The sequence below is a fragment of the Grampus griseus genome (genome assembly GCF_964374135.1).
Source record: "Grampus griseus genome assembly, chromosome: 1".
Classification (NCBI taxonomy): Eukaryota; Metazoa; Chordata; class Mammalia; order Artiodactyla; family Delphinidae; genus Grampus; species Grampus griseus.
The window spans coordinates 28,914,629-28,936,904 of NC_139017.1; the positions used below are offsets into that span (position 1 = coordinate 28,914,629).

The following is a 22,276-nucleotide window of genomic DNA, read 5'->3' on the forward strand; positions in this document are numbered from 1 at the left end:
TCTAAATTACTGCAGTGACCAAACTTGAAGAGATGAGGAGTTGCTTCATGTGAATGAGCAAAGAAAGTGGTTTCTTGAGGTGGAATCTACTCCTGGTGACGAGGCTGTGAAGACTGTAGAAATGACAACAGAGGATTGAGAATATTACATAAACTTAGTTGATTAAGCCACAGCAGGGTTTGAGAGGATTGACTCCAATTTTGAAAGTTGTTGTACTATAGGTAAAAGGCTATCAAACAGCATTGCCATTGCATGCTACAGAGAAATCTTTCATGAAAGGAAGAATCAATTGATATGACAAACTTCACTGTTATCTTATTTTAAGAAACTGCTGCAGCTACCCCATCCTTCAGCAACCACCACCCTAATCTGCCAGCAGCCGTCAACTTCAAGGCAGCACCCTCCACCAGCAAAAATATTGACTCACTGAAGGCTCAGATGATGGTTAGCATTTTTAGCAATGAAATATTTTTAATTAAGATGTATACTTTTTTTTAGACATAATGCTGTTGTACACTTAATAGACTTCACTATAGTGTAAACGTAACTTTTATAAATACTGGGAAACCAAAAAATTTGGGACTCACTTTATTGTGATATTCACTTTTTTGCAGTGGGCTGGAACCAAACCTACAATATCTCTGAGGTATGCCTGTATAGTGTCTGTCATTCCAAAGTTCCTGCCAGTTTCTTCTATTACCTCTATACTTAGAGCTCTCCTTTATAGCAGTTTGTGTTTTCCTTTGTGTGTCTTGGGCTTTGATTTCCTTGATGAATCTAATTTACAGTAAATCTTCAAATTTTTTGTCCATAGATGGTAACTTTTAGTTGTCAAACACTATTATAGAATTATCATTATCATTATTATAAGATTTCTGTTCTTCATTTCTAAGAATTTTGTATAATATTGGGAGTATGTTCTTGTGCTCCATTAAAATGGTGATGCAAACTTGAATTTTTGTTCTCTGTCCTGATATTTTAGAAAAGATGTCCTCTCTACTACATTGTTATCCTCTTTGATAGCTATTTTTGATCTCATAGTATTTAATTTTTTGCATGTTCGATTTTACAAATAAATGTGCTTCTGTGATGGGAATCCATGGGAAGGTGTATAAATAATAAATAAATATACAGCATTATAAAAAAATCACCATTTTGATTTTTTAGCCCTTACCATTTTTTCCCTTTATTATTTATTCATCACTTATTCAGCAAATATTTATTGACCATGTCTGCCAGGCATTATGGATCTAGGCAAGATTCTAGAACTCAAAGAGCTCAATTTAGTGAAAGAGACCAAAAGGTAGAAAACTAATGCATGATCAGATAATGAATTTACATGTCCTTGAAAGGGAAATAAGCCTTTAGGTTGCTGTCGAAATAATTTTTATTACTGGTCTGGTTAAATAGTGAAATTTCTAAAAGAGGGACACCCTTAATACCACTGGGACAATTCTAGTAGGCATAAAAAAAAAGCAGACTGTGTAGCTGAAGATTCATCTTTCAATTCAAGGCATGCTGAGGTGGATAGAGGACTTTTGCAGTAGTTGTAAGGATTTTGAAGAAGAAAACTGTTCCCTGTTGAGGTTAAGGCCATTGCAGATCCCTGCACTCCTTTTGCACGGAGTAGACATTAAATAAATATCTGCAAAATGACTGCAGTACCTTGGTTTGCTAGGTAGTGCATCATTAAACAATAGGGCAAAAAAATTGTTTTTTCTTAAATATTTTGTTTTTGTATCAGGGTAACACTGACCTCATAGAATGTGTTGGAAGATTCTCCCTCTCTTCCATTTCCTGGAAGATTTCTAATAGAATTAATATTATTTATTTTGCAAATGATGCCACCTAAACCTGGAGTTTCCTCTGTGGGAAGGTTTTAAACCAAAATTTCATTTTCTATAATTGATATAAGGGTATATTCAGTTTACCTGTTTCTTCTTCAGTGAGGTTTAGTAATTTTATTTTGCAAAAGTTCATTTTATCTACACTGGTTAATTTCAATTTGTTCCTAATATTCCCTTAATATGCTTTTATTTTCTGTGACTTTATAGAGGTATCTTTAATTCGTGTCTTCATTCTTTTTACATATATGTATAGCTAAAAGTTTTCAATTTTATTGATCTTCCAAAAAAAACAGACTTTGATTTCATTGATTTTTTTTTCGTGTTTTTCTATTTTCTCTTTAATTGAATTCTGCTCTTTATTATTTGCATTTCTCTATTTTGAGTTTAACCTGCTCTTTTTTCTTTGTACATTCTTAAGGTAGAAACAGATTATTTAAGACCTTACTTATTTTCTAAAATATGTATTTAGTGCTATATATTTCCCTGCTGCATTTCCTTTGGCTGCGTCTCACACGTTTTAATGTACTGTATTTTTATTTTCATTCAGTTAAAATTGTTTTCTAATTCTCTTTTTGCGTTCTTTTTTTTGGGGGGGAGCAGCTACAGCAGTGTTTATTTATTTATGTAACATCTTTATTGGAGTGTAATTGTTTTACTTTGTTGTGTTAGTTGCTGCTGTATAACAAAGTGAATCAGCTATATGTATACATATATCCCCCCTCCTGCGTCTGCCTCCCACCCTCCCTATCCCACCCCTCTAGGTGGTCACAAAGCAATGAGCTGATCTCTGTGCTATGCAGCTGCTTCCCACTAGCTATCTGTTTTACATTTGGTAGTGTATATATGTCCATGCCACTCTCTCACTTCGTCCCAGCTTAACATTCCCCCTCACTGTCTCCTCAAATCCATTCTCTACGTCTGCATCTTTATTCCTGTCCTGCCCCTAGGTTCTTCAGAACCATTTTCTTCTTTTTCTAGATTCCATATATATGCGTTAGCATACAGTATTTGTTTTCTCTTTCTGACTTACTTCACTCTGTACGACAGACTCTACATCCATCCACCTCAATACAAATACCTCAATTTTGTTTCTTTTTATGGCTGAGTAATATTCCATTGTATATATGTGCCACATCTTCTTTATCAGTTCATCTGTCGATGGACATTTAGGTTGCTTCCATGTCCTGGCTATTGTAAATAGTGCTGCAATGAGCATTGTGGTACATGACTCTTTGAATTATGGTTTTTTCAGGGTATATGCCCAGTAGTGGCTTTGCTGGGTCATATGGTAGTTCTATTTTTAGTTTTTTAAGGAACCTCCATACTGTTCTCCATACTGGCTGTATCAATTTACATTCCTACCAATAGTGCAAGAGGGTTCCCTTTTCTCCACACCCTCTCTAGCATTTATTGTTTGTAGATTTTTTGATGATGGCCATTCTGACTAGTGTGAGGTGATACCTCATTGTAGTTTGATTTGCATTTCTCTAGTGATTAGTGATGTTGAGCATGCTTTCTTATGTTTGTTGGTAATCTGTATATCTTCTTTGGAGAAATGTCTATTTAGGTCTTCTGACCATTTGTGGATTGGGTTGTTTTTTTGGTTTTGAACTGCATGAGCTGCTTATATATTTTGGAGATTAATCCCTGTCAATTGCTTCATTTGCAAATATGCTCTCCCATTCTGAGGGTTATCTTTTCATCTTGTTTACAGTTTCCTTTGCTATGCAAAAGATTTTAAGCTTCCTTAGGTCCCATTTGTTTACTTTTGTTTTTATTTCCCTTTCTCTAGGAGGAGGGTCAAAAAGGATCTTGCTGTGATTTATGTCATAGAGTGTTCTGCCTGTGTTTTCCTCGTGTCTGGCCTTACATTTAGGTCTTTAATCCATTTTGAGTTTATTTTTGTGTATGGTGTTAGGGAGTGTTCTAATTTCATTCCTTTACATGTATCTGTCCAGTTTGCCCAACCCCACTTATTAAAGGGGCTGTCTTTTCTCTTTTGTATATCCTTGCCTCCTTTATCAAAGGTAAGGTGACCATATGTGCGTGGGTTTATCTCTGGGCTTTCTATCCTGTTCTGTTGATCTATATTTCTGTGTTTGTGCCAGTACCATGCTGTCTTGATTACTGTAGCTTTGTATTATAGTCTGAAGTCAGGAAGCCTGATTCCTCCAGCTCTGTTTTTCTTTCTCAAGATTGCTTTGTCTTTTCAGGGTCTGTTGTGTTTCCATACAAATTGTAAAATTTTTTGTTCTACTTCTGTGAAAAATCCTATTGGTAGTTTGATAGGGATTGTGTTGAATCTGTAGGTTGGTTTGGGTGGTATAGTCATTTTCACAATGTTGATTCTTCCAATCTAAGAACATGGTATATCTCTCCATCTGTTTGTATCATCTTTAATTTCTTTCATCAGTCTCTTATAGTTTTCTGCATACAGGTCTTTTGTCTCCTTAGGTAGGTTTATTCCTAGGTATTTTATTCTTTTTTGTTACAATGGTAAATGGGAATGTTTCCTTATTTTCTTTTTCAGATTTTTCATCATTAGTGTATAGGAATGCAAGAGATTTCTGTGCAGTAATTTTGTATCCTGCAACTTTACCAAATTCATTGATTAGATCTAGTAGTTTTCTGGTAGCATCTTTAGAATTCTCCATGTATAGTATCATGTCATCTACAAACAGTGACAGTTTTACTTCTTCTTTTCCGATTTGGATTCCTTTTATTTCTTTTCTGTTTCTCATTGCTGTGGCTAAAACTTCCAAAACTATGTTGAATAATACTGGTAAGAGTAGGCAACCTTGTCTCGTTCCTGATCTTAGTGGAAATGGTTTCAGTTTTTCACCATTGAGAACAATGTTGGCTGTGGGTTTGTCATATATGGCCTTTATTATGTTCAGGTAAGTTCCCTCTATGCCCACATTCTGGAGAACTTTTATCATACATGAGTCATGAATTTTGTTGAAAGCTTATTCTGCATCTATTGAGTTGATCATCTGGTTTTTATCCTTCAGCTTGTTAATATGTATCACATTGATTGATTTGCGTGCCTTGAAGAATCCTTGCATTCCTGGGATAGACCCCACTTGATCATGGTGTATGATCCTTTTAATGTGTGGCTGGATTGTGTTTGCTATTATTTTGTTGAGGATTTTTGCATCTATGTTCACCAGTGATATTGGCCTGTAGTTTTCTTTCTTTGTGACATGTTTGTCTGGCTTTGGTATCAGGGTGATGGTGGCCTCATTGAATGAGTTTAGGAGTGTTCCTCCCTCTGCTATATTTTGGAAGAGTTTGAGAAGGATAGGTGTTAGCTCTCCTCTAAATGTTTGACAGAATTTGCCTGTGAATCCATCTGGTCCTGGGCTTTTGTTTGTTGGAAGATTTTTAATAACAGTTCCAATTTCATTGCTTGTGATTGGTCTGTTTATATTTTCTCTTTCCTCCTGGTTCAGTCTTGAAAGTTTTCAATTTTCTAAGAATTTGTCCGTTTCTTCCAGGTTGTTCATTTTATTCTCATATAGTAGCTTGTAGTCTCTCATGATCATTTGTATTTCTGCAGTGTTAGTTGTTACTTCTCCTTTTTGATTTATAATTCTATTGATTTGAGTCTTCTCCCTTTTTCTCTTGATGAGTCTGGCTAATGGTTTATCAATTTTGTTTATCTTCTCAAAGAACCAGCTTTTAGTTTTATTGATCTTTGCTATTGTTTCCTTCATTTCTTTTTCGTTCATTTCTGATCTGATCTTTATGATTTCTTTCCTTCTGCTAACTGTAGGGCTCTTTTGGTTCTTCTTTCTTTGATGGCATTAGCTGTAAGGTTAGGTTGTTTATTTGAGATTTTCTTGTTTCTTGAGGTAGGATTGTATGGCTATAAACTTCCCTCAGAGCTGCTTTTGCTGCATCCCATAGGTTTTGGGCTGTTGTGTTTCATTGTCATTTGTTTCTAGGTATTTTTTATTTCCTCTTTGATTTCTTCAGTGATCTCTTGGGGATTTAGTAGCATATTGTTTAGGCTCTATGTGTTTATATTTTTTACATATTTTTTCCTGTAATTGATATCTAGTCTCATAGCGTTGTGGTTGGAAAAGATACTTGTTATCATTTCAATTTTCTTAAATATACCATGGCTTGATTTGTGACCCAAGATATGATCTATCCTGGAGAATCTTCCATGAGCACTTGAGAAGAAAGTGTATTCTGTTGTTTTTGCATGGAATGTCCTATAAATATCAATTAAGTCCATCTTGTTTAATGTATCATTTAAAGCTTGTGTGTCCTTATTTATTTTCATTTTGGATGATCTGTGCATTGGTGAAAGTGGGGTGTTAAAGTCCCATACTATGATTGTGTTCCTGTCGATTTCCCCTTTTAATGGTTATTAGCATTTGCATTATGTATTGAGGTGCTTTATGTTGGGTGCATAAATATTCACAATTCTTATATCTTCTTGGATTTATCCCTTGATCATTATGTAGTGGCCTTCTTTGTCTCTTGTAAAAGTATTTTAAAGTCTGTTTTGTCTTATATGAGAATTGCTACTCCATCTTTCTTTTGATTTCCATTTGCATGGAATTTCTTTTTCCATCCCTCACTTTCTGTCTGTATGTGTCCCTAGGTCTGAAATGGGTCTCTTGTAGACAGCATATATATGGGTCTTGTTTTTGTATCCATTCAGGCAGTCTATGTCTTTTGGTTGGAGCCTTTAATCCATTTACATTTAAGGTAATTATCGGTAAGTGTATTCCTTTTACCATTTTCTTAATTGTTTTGGGTTTGTTATTGTAGGTCTTTTCCTTCTCTTGTGTTTCCTGCATAGAGAAGTTCCTTTAACATTTGTTGTAAAGCTGGTTTGGTGGTGCTGAATTCTCTTAGTTTTGCTCGTCTGCAAAGGTTTTAATTTCTCCATCAAATCTGAATGAGATCCTTGCTGGGTAATCTTGGTTGTAGGTTTTTCCCTTTCATCACTTTAAATATGTCCTGCCACTCCCTTCTGGCTTGCAGTGTTTCTGCTGAAAGATCAGCTGGTAACCTTATGGAGATTCCCTTGTATGTTATTTGTTGCTTTTCCCTTGCTGCTTTCACTATTTTTTCTTTGTATTTAATTTTTGATAGTTTGATTAATATATGTCTTAGCATATTTCTCCTTGGATTTATCCTGTATGGGACTCTCTGTGCTTCTTGGACTTAAATTACTTTTTCCTTTCGCATATTAGGGAATTTTCCACTATAATGTCTTCAAATATTTTCTCAGTCCCTTTCTTTTTCTCTTCTTCTTCTGGGACCCCTGTAATTTGAATGGTGGTGTGTTTAATGTTGTCCCAGAAGTCTCTGAGGCTGTCCTCAATTCTTTTCATTCTTTTTTCTTTTTTCTGCTCTGTGGTAGTTATTTCCACTATTTTATCTTCCAGGTCACTTACCTGTTCTTCTGCCTCAGTTATTCTGCTATTGATGCCTTCTTGAGAATTTTTAATTTCATGTATTGTGTTGTTCATCGTTTTTTGTTTGCTCCTTATTTCTTCTAAGCCCTTGTTAAACATTTCTTGTATTTTCTCCATTCTATTTCCATGATTTTGGATCATCTTTACTATCATTACTCTGAATTCTTTTTCAGGTAGACTGCCTATTTCCTATTCATTTGTTTGGTCTAGTGGGTTTTTACCTTGCTCCTTCATCTGCTGTGTGTTTTTCTGTCTTCTCATTTTGCTTAACTTACTGTGTTTGGGGTCTCCTTTTCACAGGCTGCAGTTCGTAGTTCCCCTTGTTTTTGGTGTCTGCCCCCAGTGGGTATTGTTGGTTCAGTGGGTTTTGTAGGCTTCCTGGTGGGGGGGACTAGTGCCTGTGTTCTGGTGGATAAGGCTGGATCTTTTCTTTCTGGTGGGCAGGATCACATCCGTTGGTGTGTTTTGGGCTTTCTGTGAGCTTAGTATGATTTTAGGCAGTCTCTCTGCTGATGCGTTGGGTTTTGTCCTTGCTAGTTGTTTGGCTTGGTTTGTCCATCATTGGAGCTTGCTGGTTGTTGAGTGGGGCTGGGTCTTAGCATTGAGGCGGAGATCTCTGGTAGAGCTCTCAGTGTTTGATATTACGTTGGGCCAGGAGGTCTCTGGTGGACCAGTGCCCTAAATTCGGCTCTCCCTCTCAGAGGCTCAGGCCTTTTACCCAGCCGGAGCACGAAGACCCTGTCAGCCACACAGCTCAGAAAAACAGGGAGAAAAGAAAGAACGAAAGAGAAGAAAATAGAATAAAGTTATTAAAATAAAAAATTTAAGAAATATATTACTAAAATTAAAAAGTAATAAAGAAAAGAAGAGAGCTACCAAATCAATAAGCAAATCCACCAATGATAACAAGTAGAAAAAATAAACTGAGATAACCATATAAATAAGTAACTAGGCAGTCGCATACAGCAAACCCAAGTCTACAGTTGCTCCCAAAGTCCACCACCTCAATTTTGGGATGTTGTCTATTCAGGTGTTCCACAGATGCAGGGTACATCAAGTTTATTGTGGAGATTTAATCCACTGCTTCTGAGGCTGCATGGAGAAATTTTCCTTTCTCTTCTTTGCTCGTACAGCTCCTGGGGTTCAGCTTTGGATTTGGCCCTGCCTCTCCATGTAGGTCACCCTCTGGCGTCTGTTCTTCACCCAGATAGGATGGGGTTAAAGGAGCAGCTGATTCGGGGGCTCTGGCTCACTCAGGTTGGTGGGAGGGAGGGGTACGGAAAGCGGGGCAAGCCTGTGGTGTCAGAGGATGGCATGATGTTGCAACAACCTGAGGCATGCCGTGTGTTCTCCCGGGGAAGTTGTCCCTGGATTACGGGACCCTGGCAGGGGCAGGCTGCACAGGCTCCTAGGAGGGAAGGTGTGGATAGTGACCTGCGCTTGCACACAGGATTCTTGGTGGCTGCAGCAGCAGCTTTAGCGTGTCATGCCAGTCTCTGGTGTCAGCGCTGATAGCCGCGGCTTACGCCTGTCTCTCGAGCTTGTCTCTTGAGTTGTCTTACAGCTCACTGGTATTCTGTTCATTTTTCTTCTACTATTTTTTCACAGTGTTTTCATAGAGTTTACTAAACTCTTCTTATGTTGTGTCTAATCTGCTATTAATCCCATCCAATGTATTTCTCAATTCTAGAATTTTGTTTTGTTTTATTTTAGTTTCTCTTTTCAGAATATAACAGTGGCTAATACGGTCACATTTTCACCCTGGCTAAAAGAGTCTATAGATGCATGGGTAATCCACTCAAATACAAATTTTAAAGTAGTAAACACATTTTGTCCAGTGGCTAGTTAGGCAGATTATGAAAGTTATCCAATGTCATATGGTTTTTCTTGGGCAATATATTTGTGCTAACCCAGTTTTCTCTTTTGAAAAACTATATGGTAGTAAGCTGTATACCATAGTAGTTAAAAGAGCATGGTCTGGAATTAAAATACCTAGATCTCAATTCTGGCTCTCCAAGTAACCTCAGTACTTTATAATTTTTTATCATTGAATTGTGAACATAAATGAGATAATATGTTTAGCTGTTCAGTTAGTTCCTCATACATAGTAAATTTTAAAGAAATGACTGGATCTTTTCTCATATACTTTAATATAATTCAGTGAGCAAAAACTGATTTAGAAAATTAATTGGTATTTGGATATGGCTTGTGCCTGAGTTTTGTCATATTTCCAAGCATATATTATAAAATATAGATTATAAACTTTGAGTTTATTACTAGTGGATGAAATGTGCATTTTCATCTTATCATGAAATATTATCTTTAAAATATTTTTATATTTTTAATTGCCTTATAATATTATATTATTTTCAGGTATACAACATAATGATGCAGTATTTGTATATATTACAAAATGATCACCAAGGTAAATCTGCTTAGTACCTGACACCATACATAGTTACAAATTTTTCTTTCTTGTGATGAGGACTTTTAAGATCTACTCTCTTAGCAATTTAAAAATATGCAGTACAGGCCTTCCCTGGTGGCGCAGTGGTTGAGAGTCCGCCTGCCGATGCAGGGGACACGGGTTCGTGCCCCAGTCCGGGAAGATCCTACATGCCGCGGAGCGGCTGGGCCCGTGAGCCATGGCCGCTGAGCCTGCACGTCCGGAGCCTGTGCTCCGCAACGGGAGAGACCACAGCAGTGAGAGGCCTGCGTACAGCAAAAAAAAAAATATGCAGTACAGTATTATTAACTGTAGTCACCATGCTGTACATTACATCCCCATGGCTTACTTATTTTGTAACTGGATGTTTGTACCTTCTGACCTCCGTCACCCATTTTGCCCACGCTCTGCTCCCCAACTCTGAAAACCACCAGTCTATTCTGTGTATCTATGAGCTTGGTTTTGTTTTGTTTCGGATTCTACATATAAGTACAATTATATAGTATTTGTCTTTCTCTGTCTGACTTATTTCACTTAACGTAATGTGCTCCAGGTCCATTCATGTTGTCAGAAATGGTAAAATTTCATTCTTTCTTATGGCTGAAATATATGTATATTTTCTTTATCCCTTCATCTTTTGATGGACCCTTAGGTTATAAATAATGCTGCAATGAATATGGGGGTTGCATATATCTTTTTGAGTTAGTGTTTTCATTTTCTTCAGATAAATACCCAGAAGTGGAACTGCTGGATCGTATGGCGGCTTTTTTTTAAATTTTTTGAGAAATCTCCATACTGTTTTCATAGTGGCTGTACCAATTTACATTCCCATCAGCAGTGCCCAAGGGTTCCCTTTTTTCCACATCCTTAGCAACACTTGCTATTTCCTGTCTTTCTGATAATTGCCATTTTAACAGGTGTGAAGTGATATCCCATTATGGTTTTGACTTGCATTTCCCTGATGTTTAGTGATGCTGAGCATCTTTTCATTTATCTATTGGCCATCTGTATGCCTTCTTTAAGAACATGTCTTTTCAGATCTTATGCTCATTTTTTTAATCAAATTGCTTTTTCTTTTGTGTTGTATAAGTTCTTACATATATTTTGGAGATTAACCCCTTATCAGGTATATGATTTGCAATATTTTCTCCTATTCAGTAGATTGCCTTTTTATTTTGTTGATGGTTTTCTTTCCTGTCCAGAAGCTTAGTTTGATGCAGTCCCACTTGTTTATTTTTGCTTTTGTTGTCTTTGTTTTTGGTGTCAGATCCAAAAATCATTACCAAGACTGATGTCAAGGAGCTTACCATCTATGTTTCCTTCTAAGGATTTCGTGGTTTTAGGTCTTATGTTCAACTCTTGAACCCATTTTGAGTTAATATTTGTGTATGGTGTAAGGTAGTAGTCCAGTTTCATTCTTTTACATATGGCTGCCCAATTTTCCCAAACTATTTATTGAAGAGACTGTCCTATCCCCCTTGTGTATTCTTGGCTCCTTTGTTGTGTATTAATTGACCATATACATGTGGATTTATTTCTGGACTCTGTGTACTGGTCCATTGAGCTATGTGTCTGTTTTTATGTCAGTAGATACTGTTTTGATTAATACAGCTTTGTAATATAGTTTGAAATCAGGGAGCATGATGCTTCCATCTTTGTTCTTCTTTCTCAAGGTTATTTTGACTATTCAGGGTCTTTTGTGTTTCCTTACATATTTTAGGATTGTTTGTTCTGTTTCTGTGAAAAATGCCATTGCAATTTTGATAGAGATTGCATTCAATCTGTAGATTGCTTTGGGTGGTATGGACATTTTAAACAATATTCACTCTTCCATTCCATGAGCAGAGAATATCTTTCCATTTTTTTGTGTCTTCCTCAATTCCTTTCATTAATGTCTTATACAGTATACCTCATTTTATTGTGCTTTACTTTGTTGTGCTTTGCAGATATTGTGTTTTTTACATATTAAAGATTTGTGGCAAGTTGGTCAGTGCTGTTTTTCCAACAGCATATACTTACTTCTTGCCTTTTGTCACATTTTGGTAATTCTTGCAACATTTCAAACTTTATATTGCTATTATATTTGTTATGGTGATCTGTGATCTTTGATGTTACTATTGCAAAAAGATTATGACTCACTAATCAATCACCTTACTGGAGAGCTCCGATGATGATTAGAAATTTTAGCAATAAAGCATTTTAGTTAAGGTATGTACATTTTTTAGATATTATGCTATTGTACACTCAGTAGGATACAATTATCTGTAAGCATAACTTTAATATGCACTGGGAAACCAAAAAAAGTTGTGTGATTTGCTTTATTGTGATATTCACTTTATTGCAGTGGTCTGGAACTGAACCCACAATATCTCTGAGGTATGCCTCTGGTTTTCAGTTTACAGATTTATCATCTCCTTGATTAATATTATTCCTAGGTATTTTATTCTTTTTGATGCAATAGTAAATGTGATTGTTTTCTTAATTTCTCTATTTAATAGTTTGTTATTAGTGTATAGAAACACAATAGGTTTTTGTATATTGGTTTTGTATCCTGCAACTTTACTGAATTTGCTTATTAAGTCTAACAGGTTTTTTTTGGTGGAATCTTCAGTTTCTATATCTAATATCTTGCCATCTGCAAATAGTGAGAGTTTCAATTTTTCCTTTCTAATTTGTATGCCTCTATTTTTTTTTCTCACCTAAGTGCCCTGACTAGGACTTTCAATACTATGTTGAATAAAATTGGTTAGAATTAGCATCATTATTTTGTTCCTGATCTTAGAGAAAAAGCTTTCAGCTTTTCACCATTGAGTATGTTAGCTGTGGGCTTGTCATGTATGGCCTTTATTATTTTGAGGTATGTTCCTTCTGTATCCACTTTGTTGAGAGTTTTTATTATAAATTGATGTTGAATTTTGTCATGTGATGTTTTTGCATCTATTGAGATGATCATATGATTTTTTTCTTCATTTTGTCAATGTGGCATATCACATTGACTTGCAGATGTTGAACCATCCTTGCATCCCTAGAATGAGTTCCATTTAATTATGGTGTATGATCTTTTAATGTATTGTTTTGTTTTTAAACTTTTAATTTTATATTGGAGAATAGTTGATTAACAATGTTGTGATAGTTTCAGGTACACAGCAAAGCAACTCATCCATAGATAAACATGTACCCATTCTCCCCCAAACTCCCCTCCCATCCAGGCTGCACATAACATTGAGCAGAGTGCTATACAGTAGGTCCTTGTTGTTTATCCATTTTAAATATAACATTGTGCTATACAGTAGGTCCTTGTTGGTTATCCATTTTAAATATAGCAGTGTGTACATTAATGTATTGTTGCATTTTGTTTGCTGATGTTTTGTTGAGGATTTTTGAATCTACATTCATCAGGGATATTGGCCTATAATTTTCTTTTCTTGTGGTATCCTTGTCTGGTTCTCGTATTAGAGTAATGCTGGCCTTGTAAAATGAGTTTGGAAGTATTCCTTCCTCTTCTGTTTTTTGGTTTGAGAAGGATTCATATTCTTCTTTGAATATTTGGCATGATTTACCAGTGAAGCTTTCTGGTCCTGGACTTTTGTTTGTTGGGCGGTTTTTGATTAGTAATCAATCGCCTTACTAAGTAATTAGTCTATTCACATTTTCTGTTTTTCATGATTCAGTGTTACAAGTTTCCATTGCTTCTAGTTTGTCCAATTTGTTGGTGTATAATTGTTCATGTTAGTCTTACGATCCTTTGTTTTTCTATGGTGCTAGTTGTAATGTCTCCTCTTTCATTTCTGATTTTATTTATTTGAACTTTCTCTCTTTTTTTTTCCTCAGTGAGTATAGCTAAAGGTTTCTCAATTTTATCTTTTCAAAGAACCAACTCTTATTTTCATTGATCTTTTCTATTATCCTTTTAATCTCTATTTCATTTATCAATATTTCTGCTTTGACCTTTGTTATTTCTTTCCTTCTACTAACTTTAAGTTCGTTTGTTCTTTTTCTAGTTTCTCAAGGTGTAAAGTTAGGTTGTGTATTTTTGTTTCTTGAGTTAAGTATTTATTGCCATGAACTTCCCTCTTACAAGTGCTTTTGCTGCATTCCATAATCTTTGGTATGTTGTATTTCCATTTTCATTTATCTCAAGGTATTTTTTAATTTCTCTTTTGGTTTCTCCATTGACCCATTGTTTTTCCATTCACTAGTGTGTTTTTTAATCTCCAGATATTTTTGAATTTTCCATTTTTCTTGTTAGTGATTTTTAATTTCATACCATCATGCTCAGAAAAGATGTGTGATATGATTTCCATCTTCTTAAATTTATTAGGACTTGTTTTTTGGTGTAACATATGATCTATCCTGGAGAATGTTTCATGTGCACTTGAGATTTTTCCACTCTTTTTTTTTGGGAACACCAAGTCTTCCTGGACCCATGCTGGGTTAGGGATTGTTCCACCTGCTCCTTTCAAGTGATTCTTTTCTAGTCCTCAGGTAGTTTCCTTATACACAAGGAGACCCTGAAGATTTCCACAACTCCTTCTGTGAAGATCTCCTCTCGTTAGTACTCTGTCCTGTGGACTCTAGCTGATTTGGCCTTTCTAAAATCCCAACTTTGTCTCCTCAACTTAGAGAGATTGAGTGTTTCCAGTGTTCCCCTTTTTGTGCCATGGTGTGGAAGCTCATTCAGGATGTTCTGATACTCAGTTGGGCACTCTGAGCTGGTGATATACTTTGGGAAGTTATTGGTATATATAGCCAGTGCAGACCTGGAAGTAAAATACCTCAGGAAGGGGTTACAGAGGGAAAAGAGAAAATCCTAAGCTAGAACCCTAAGGAGCAACAAAATATATGTGGAGAGTTAAGTGATAATTCTTCTAAAGTGATTTTCAAAGCAAAGCCCTTAAGTACTTAGAGTTTAGAGTTTCTGATACTGTTCCAAAGTATGGCCATTACTTAGGAGTTGATAAGTCATTAGCTAAGATTACTTTGGATCTTCTGAGTATCCTGTTTTCTGGGCACATATCTAGGCACTCAGGATAGGAACACATCTAGAATCATAGGAAAGTCCTACAGACTCAGGAATGCCTTGTGTCCACAGCTTAGAGTCAAATGTCCAATCTTCATTTCTACACTAATGGACCACCATGAGAATTTGTGAACCAAAAACTAACAATAATAATAAAATAACCATAGCTAAGTAGAAAATGAAGTCAAGAAAAGAAAAAAAAAGAAAAATTTGGATCTAGAAAACAGATCTAGAGACTTGAGGTTTTGAGACCTAAATTAAATCCCTGGACTGTCTCCAACCAACTGGTTGGGTCACCTTGGACAGCTCGGTAACTAAACATCTTTGACTTAGTTTGCACATCTTTCACATGGAGAATAATTGTACCGGAACTTCCAGCTTTGTGGGCATTAAAATCTACATACATAAAAGTGGTTATTTTTAAAACTTTGCCATGATCTTGTTCAAAAAAAACTAGTCATGGTAAATGAATGAAAAATAATATGAATAATTTTAATTTATGGTTAATTTTTGCTTATTTACATTTTGCCTCTAGGTAAAAATTCATTTTAAGAGCTTGTCAAATGGTATATAAGCCCCAAGTTGGAAACATAATACTTCTAATTTTAAAATTTAATATTCTTTTCTCATTTAGAGGTTATACACCTCTTTTCTGTATTGAGATAAAATGTATTTGATAAGGATATGGTATTCAAATATTTTCAAAGTTAGCATAATTAGATTTATTTCTTAACCAAGCAAATAAGTCTTTTCAAAATAGCTTCAGTGTAAAGTACAGTGAAAAGAACTGATTGTCACTAATAATAGCATTTCAAATATTGTTTTCTTTTAATAGGTTGAGTCATCAGTGAAGTTTAGGTTGTAATCATGTTTATGGATTCTCTTTAAAACTTTGCTTCCCTTGATTCAATTCAATACAAACAAAAAAGTGTGTTTCAAATCAATTCCTGAATGATCTGAAATGATCTGTTAAGGATTTGAAAATGAATAAATCTCTTAGTAACCTGGAGTTTGGTCTCATTTACAAGACTCCTATGCTGTCATTTGAACAGAATCTTTCACTTTTGATGAGTTGGAAAATAAATGAGACTAAAGAAATTAGTGGTATGATCTCTTATTGTTATAGTACATTGTTTCAAGGAGACGTTTGAAAATGAATATCAGAGTCTGAATTTCTCTTATTTGACAAACTAAAATGAAAATAATAAATGAAAATAAAATGAAAATAGTTCAATTGTTCATTTTAATAAAAGTTGATAATATAGAATTGAATCAATAGAAGTGAATAGAAATTTGTGAGGGTTATTACATCAAAGTACTTCAATAGCACACATATTAACTAGAATTCTTATTTACTGTTTTATCATAAAAATCAGAATAGAGGGAAAGGAATCAATGTTGTTATAGAGGAAGCATTTAGTATTAACTTCAGTAGGATTCATTCATTGAGTACCCACTATGTATCTGACATGGTATATTCATGCTGCTCTCTCTAGGATTCTTTCTGAGAAAATATTTAATTATATTGTCCTAGGTTAGAGGCTTTTCTGGACTGGATTAATGTGAATATCATTACATTATTTCAAATCTCTCTAAAAGCTTTTTGTTTGTTTCTATTTATAATTTATATAGAGAAATGGATAAAATGGGGAAAATGTTTAATCTTTTTTTTTCTGTTGTAAAATGAGTGGCTTTGAAGGAAAGTTTTGTGAGTAAGGGAGACAATGATTTTTCATGCAATGAGATACTATACAACAATTTAAAACTATGCTTTAAAAGAATATTTAATATATTAAAACATGATTACGTGCAAAAAGTAGAATGTAAAGCTATATATAGCATGCTATAAATATTATCAGATTGTTATGTAGGTAGATGTAGTACAGGAAAGAACCAGAAGAAAATGTTAATGGCAGTTATGTCTGAGTGGGAATCTGGGTGATTTATTTTCTTTTTCATACTATATACTTTCTCAAAATAGTTAATAGCAGACATTTTCTGATCGTACAAGTAATGAGTATCATTAAATAAATAAAAAGTAAAGGGCAGAAGACAATTTATTCCAAAATTTAAAAATTTTTTGTTTAAATAATTGTTTAAGCCCCTACAAAGAAAATAAATCACAAGATTTACATTTAGATTAATAGAGTGTATTTATCATGATCCCTTTAATGTTTGAAAATAAACTACTACGGGCAGGTGAATTTGAAGGATGAACATGTATTAAGTAGCGTTTAGTAGAGATGACACTTTGATACGTCCAAGTGTGGCACCTGGACCAGGAGCATCAACATATCCTGGGAACTTGTTATAAATGCACACTTTTGGGCCCCATCCCAGACCAGGTGATTTAGATGCGTGCTTAAGTTTGAGAAATGCTGCTTTAGAGTTTTGGATTCTGAGACTGATATAGAACAATTTCTGAATTTTATCCTAGAAAACTTCCATCTCACATTTCTTTTCTCTCTTTTTGTCTTATTTCTTCCTCTCGTTCTCTCTGTCTCTCAGCCTCTCTCTTACACATAATTGCATTTTTTGTTGTATGTTTTTTGTTTATTCATATTTTTACCTTGTTTCCCCAAAATATTTGAGACAGCTTACAGAGGTGCATATACTACAATATACTAACAACAGCAAACACTCATTTAGTGCTATTTTTCAGGTACTGTTCTAAGTACTTTACATAAAGTATCTCATTTAATTTAAGTTTTAGTAACAGCCCCATAAAGGTAGTTGTTATTATTATGATGATGCCCATTTTACAGACAAGGAATCTAAAGCATAAAGACCAAATAACTTGCCCAAATGCATACAACCAGTAAGTGGCAGAGTCCAGGCAATCTTTTTCCAAAGTCTGAGCCTTCAACTAGTTTACTGTGCTGCTTCTTAAAGATAAAATTAGATAAAATTAGTGAAGAATTGGGGATGAATGCCAAGTAAACCTATTCTGCAGAGTTTTACAGAGTTGGTAAGCATGGCCCATGAATTGCCTCTAGCTCCCACAAAGAGTGAAAAAGAATGAGCTATAAGATTTACAGTCACCAAAATGTGGAAATAAACCCATTTTCAGGAAGGTCACTGAGAGAAATACCTCTAGTTGCTCTCCATCCTGAGAAATATTCATTGTGATTTAAATTTCATTCATTCACTCTGTATTTGTTTATACAATAACTATCTCTTGAGCACCTTCTGTTTGTTAGGCTCTTTGCTCGTTGCATGTGGATGGAAAGAATAAAACAATCCATGCCTTAGAGAAACCCAGAGCCTAGGGTTAAAGAACAATGGTGTATCTTCCTTGGGCTTTCCCCCACTTTCTCTCTGAGTGTGCCAGTCGGAGAAGAGCATAATGACAGGCAAGAATGGACTTGGAGTAGGTTCTACTATGAGAGAAGACCTGAGGGAGGATGAGAAAACACTAAAAGGAAACAACCATTTGATCTGTAGTGCCTGGTCACAGACATTATTTCCTGACTACGTCTTTCTCTGTAATCTGTAACCTGAGGCTGCCCCTGGACAAACTGGACTTTAGGAGGTTCCTTGATTCTTTGGAGACTACGTGGCTACAGGGATGAAGGGCAAGAGGGTGGTAGGAGGAGACAAAGCCAGCTGGTTTTAACAAAGCTCTGAAATGTGTGTGTGTGTATGTGTGTGTGTGTGTGTGTGCGCGCGTGCACGCGCGCACATGTGCACGCATGTCTGTGTATGTATGTATCCTATCACTAAGAAAGTGCTTCTGGCTGCCTGGTCAAAGGTCACCCTTACCCCTTCTGAAAATAGTTCCTAGAAGCTGCACAAAGACTTAAAAATTCTTCTTTCTTCTCTCCTCCCCATCCAGATTTACCTAATAAATTGAAAACAGGCAAAATTATTTGTCCCAGTGGTCATGGCTTTGCCTAGTTAACATGGCCTTATCTTACGCCACCTTTGACCGTGAACCCCTGGAGATAGGGATGTCTTGAATTCCAACACTTGGGCCTAAAGATAAGGATGTGATTTTCTTTGACCACCTGGAACTTGAGCTTGTGTTTCTAAGTGAAAACCATATCAAGAGTGTGAATGTTGGTTAAGATTTTATTCAGTGTTTTGAAATGAATGATGTTGCCTAATGACCCATGATGCTGGGATCTGATAGATTTAATTTTCTGATCAAAGTGCAGAATTCATACTGACCACAAGGACATCTTTCCTGAAGTCATCATGCCATAAATATCTTAGAGCAAGATGAGATGGGAAAAGCAAGAAGATACAGAATTTGAATGCAGTTTGCATAGAGTTTGGAAAATGGTGGTAATAACAGGGGACAGAGAATAATTATTGAGCCACCCTGTGTTTCATTTTTAATTTGCAATAATGGGTCTTGTAGTGATCTTTTCTGGACTACTTTTGATTAGAAAGAAGAGCAAATTCGTTTGGAAATCTTGATGCAGCACCTAAATTATTTAATAGATTCTAACATATTTGGCAGGGATTTGAAAGCTATGTTGAGGAATAAGCATAAAGGTCTTAGGCATTTCACCCAGAGAGCGGCCCTTCTCTGGCAGTGACAAAACTAATTATTCCCCAAAGGGTTTTTTTTTTTTTTTTATAAATTTATTTATTTATCTTTGCTGTGTTGGGTCTTCGTTTCTGTGCGTGGGCTTTCTCTAGTTGCGGCGAGCGGGGGCCACTCTTCATCGCGGTGCGCGGGCCTCTCACTGTCGCGAACTTCTCTTGTTGCAGAGCACAGGCTCCAGACGCGCAGGCTCAGTAGCTGTGGCGCACGGGCTTAGTTGCTCCGCGGCATGTGGGATCTTCCCAGACCGGGGCTCGAACCTGCGTCCCCTGCATTGGCAGGCAGATTCTCAACCACTGCGCCACCAGGGAAGCCCCCCCAAAGGGTTTTGCCTAGAACTTTGAAAAGCTGCCACATCTTGAGTTTCCTAAGCAAAAGGTGCTTTACTTACTTTTCTTTTTCTTCTTTCTCTCTTGCAGTCCCAACAGAAGTGCATCGTCATCTTTGCACTGGTGTGCTGCTTTGCCATTCTCGTTGCATTGATATTTTCAGCCGTGGACATCATGGGAGAGGATGAGGATGGGCTCTCAGAAAAAAATTGTCAAAATAAATGTCGGTAAGAGGTAACAAACAAAAATTTAAAAATTCTCTTTTAGGGAGTGGGTGAGAAGGTTAAAGAGGGTCCTGGAGAGTGGAGAGAAAAATATCATAAACACACATGGTCACCCAACTTCCCACTGGGTTAAACTGAGACATGACTCACTGTCCACTGATGCTCTTACTTTTATTTAGACCAAGGGAATAAAAATGAGTAATGATTTAATTCACTTTACAGTTAGGGCATATTCTGTACAAAGGAGTGGTTGGCAAAATGAAATTTTGTAACAATCTGCCTCCTGGACACCACTGTGTATGAGGTTTTGATTTGTTCCATAATGAGCTTGGCAAAAATGAAGGCCCCAATGGACAAAGGACACCATGCTAGTTGTTATTTCAATTAGAAGTTAAACACACATCTCAGGAAAAATTCCCACTTAAAATTAGGGATTAAATAAATAAGCATGTCTATGAGAAGACACAGGTCTCCTCAATCTGTCCCAATTTAGCACAAAATTTATTTTTAATCCAGAAATTACAACAACTTTACCATTATATTTCTGTATTTTTTCTCTTCAAGTACATTAAATAACATTTCCCTAGGGTCACTTCTGACTGCACAGCAGTCACAGCATGGTTTTATCCACATAAATCTCCTCATCCAACTCTTCCCTGAGCCCTACTTTATTTTTTGAGGTTGGTAGGAGAATGTAGAAAAGTACCAAGGGGGGCAGAGAAGTAAGAGGCTTATTTTTATGTACATGTTGCTGTAAAGCCGAAGTGAGGCCGTAAAATTACAATGGTTATTATAACTTAGAGCTTATAATGAATTTTAAATGTTATTTTTCCCTTTGGAAAGCATTAGTCAAAGTGCCCCTCTTTTCTAGCTTCAAAGATCAACCACAGCCTCCTAATGTATGTGTGAGTTTTTATCCTGGATATTTTGCCTTGAGGGTTCAATGTCTGAAGAAAAAAAAAATCTGGAAAAGACAATTGAAATTTTGGGGGGTTTAACCCATGATACATTATAGTTTAATTACCAGGCAACAGTATTATACAGAACAAAGGATACAAGAGAGAAATCAGTATACATTTTAGATTTTTTCCTTCATGTTAGATAGGTGTTCCTAAATATGTTTGTTTCCCAGACTGAATTTGGGAGAAAAATTATATTGGGATTATAAGGAAAGCAGTAGAAAAACAGCAGGTCATCATCATCTGCCTCCTGATCACTCCATCTTCATCAATACCTTGTGCTAATCCTGTTACATGACAAATATAAACATTCTGTGGGCAAGGGTCCAGTGACTCATACTTCCTCAGTGGAATGCCTCTACCCCTCTCTCTCACGTCACCTGTAATGAAGACTGCTGAGTACTTTACATGGCAAACCCCAGAACCTAGAAAGTAATTTTGTAAAGGTCAAACTATGATGACTTCCTGAAGACAAAATACCCAGGGCCTTTTAGCAAACATTGCCAGATATTGGTAGTTTTCAACAAAAAAGTTGGAGGCCTTCGAATTATGCCTCTTTTCATTTGGGGGAAGCTATAATTTAATCTAATTTTGATTTTTTAACTCATACAACTGGAATATCGGTCTGGTTATTTCTTCTATCTCAGTCAATAACTAAATCCTGATGACCCAACATTGTTTCTCCCTCCATCTAGAACACATTCTCCCAATTACCAACTATGCTCCTGCTTCCTTTCCCCTGAGTAGTTGGAATCACTATCCTGATTACTTTGTTGCACCCCTACGTGCAACTGTCTTTTCCAGAACTTGCAGCCCCTCCAGATCTTCCTCTCTTCTACAGTCTCTTCCCCTATGTCTTGCATTTCTGTTCTCCTACATTCTCAGCCTTGTAATAGGCACTTTTGTATATCTGCCCGGGTGGCGTCTGGCTTCCTCCTAACATCCTGAGAAGCTTCTGCTTTTTCTCCTCTATCCAAAGCACAGGGTGGAGGCAGGGCAACTGCAATTCCTTACACCCCAATCCAGTCCCAGTCTCCAGTGGAACAGTCCATTGCCCCACCATCTTCCCTCAGTCATTCTCATTTTAATTTGATGAACTTTTCTTACATCAGCCACTGTCTCCTTATCACCATAGGCAACGTTACCTTCTACCAGGACTCTCTCTCTCCTTCCTTTGTGCCTGGCTAATAGATCTTCCAGCCACCAGTCCCATCCCTTGCCACTGTCCTTAGTAACTGTAAAATTTACTTCCAGTACCCTAACCTTACTGTTTTTAACCACCTCAGGTCAATAACTTTAATGTCCACTTTGCCTTTGCACCTGCTAGCAAACTACTGCACCTCCCAGGTAGCCTAATGTAGTGAAAGACCATGGACTTTGAAATTTGAAAGATCTGGATTCAAATCTATATTCTACCACTTACTGACTCTGTAAACTTGGGCAAGATATTAACATAATTAT

General features: G+C 36.3%; 1 protein-coding gene across 1 annotated transcript in view; it reads left to right on the top strand.

Moving 5' to 3' along the window:
- The window catches only part of PLD5 (phospholipase D family member 5), a gene marked incomplete at both ends in the record, with an annotated part of 490,045 nt that overhangs the window by 193,663 nt on the left and 274,106 nt on the right, over positions 1-22,276 (top strand). Inside the window, one exon of the mRNA XM_082677565.1 lies at positions 19,723-19,859. Within this exon, the coding sequence (XP_082533691.1) occupies positions 19,723-19,859 (137 nt within the window). The remainder of the gene's footprint in view (positions 1-19,722; positions 19,860-22,276) is intronic.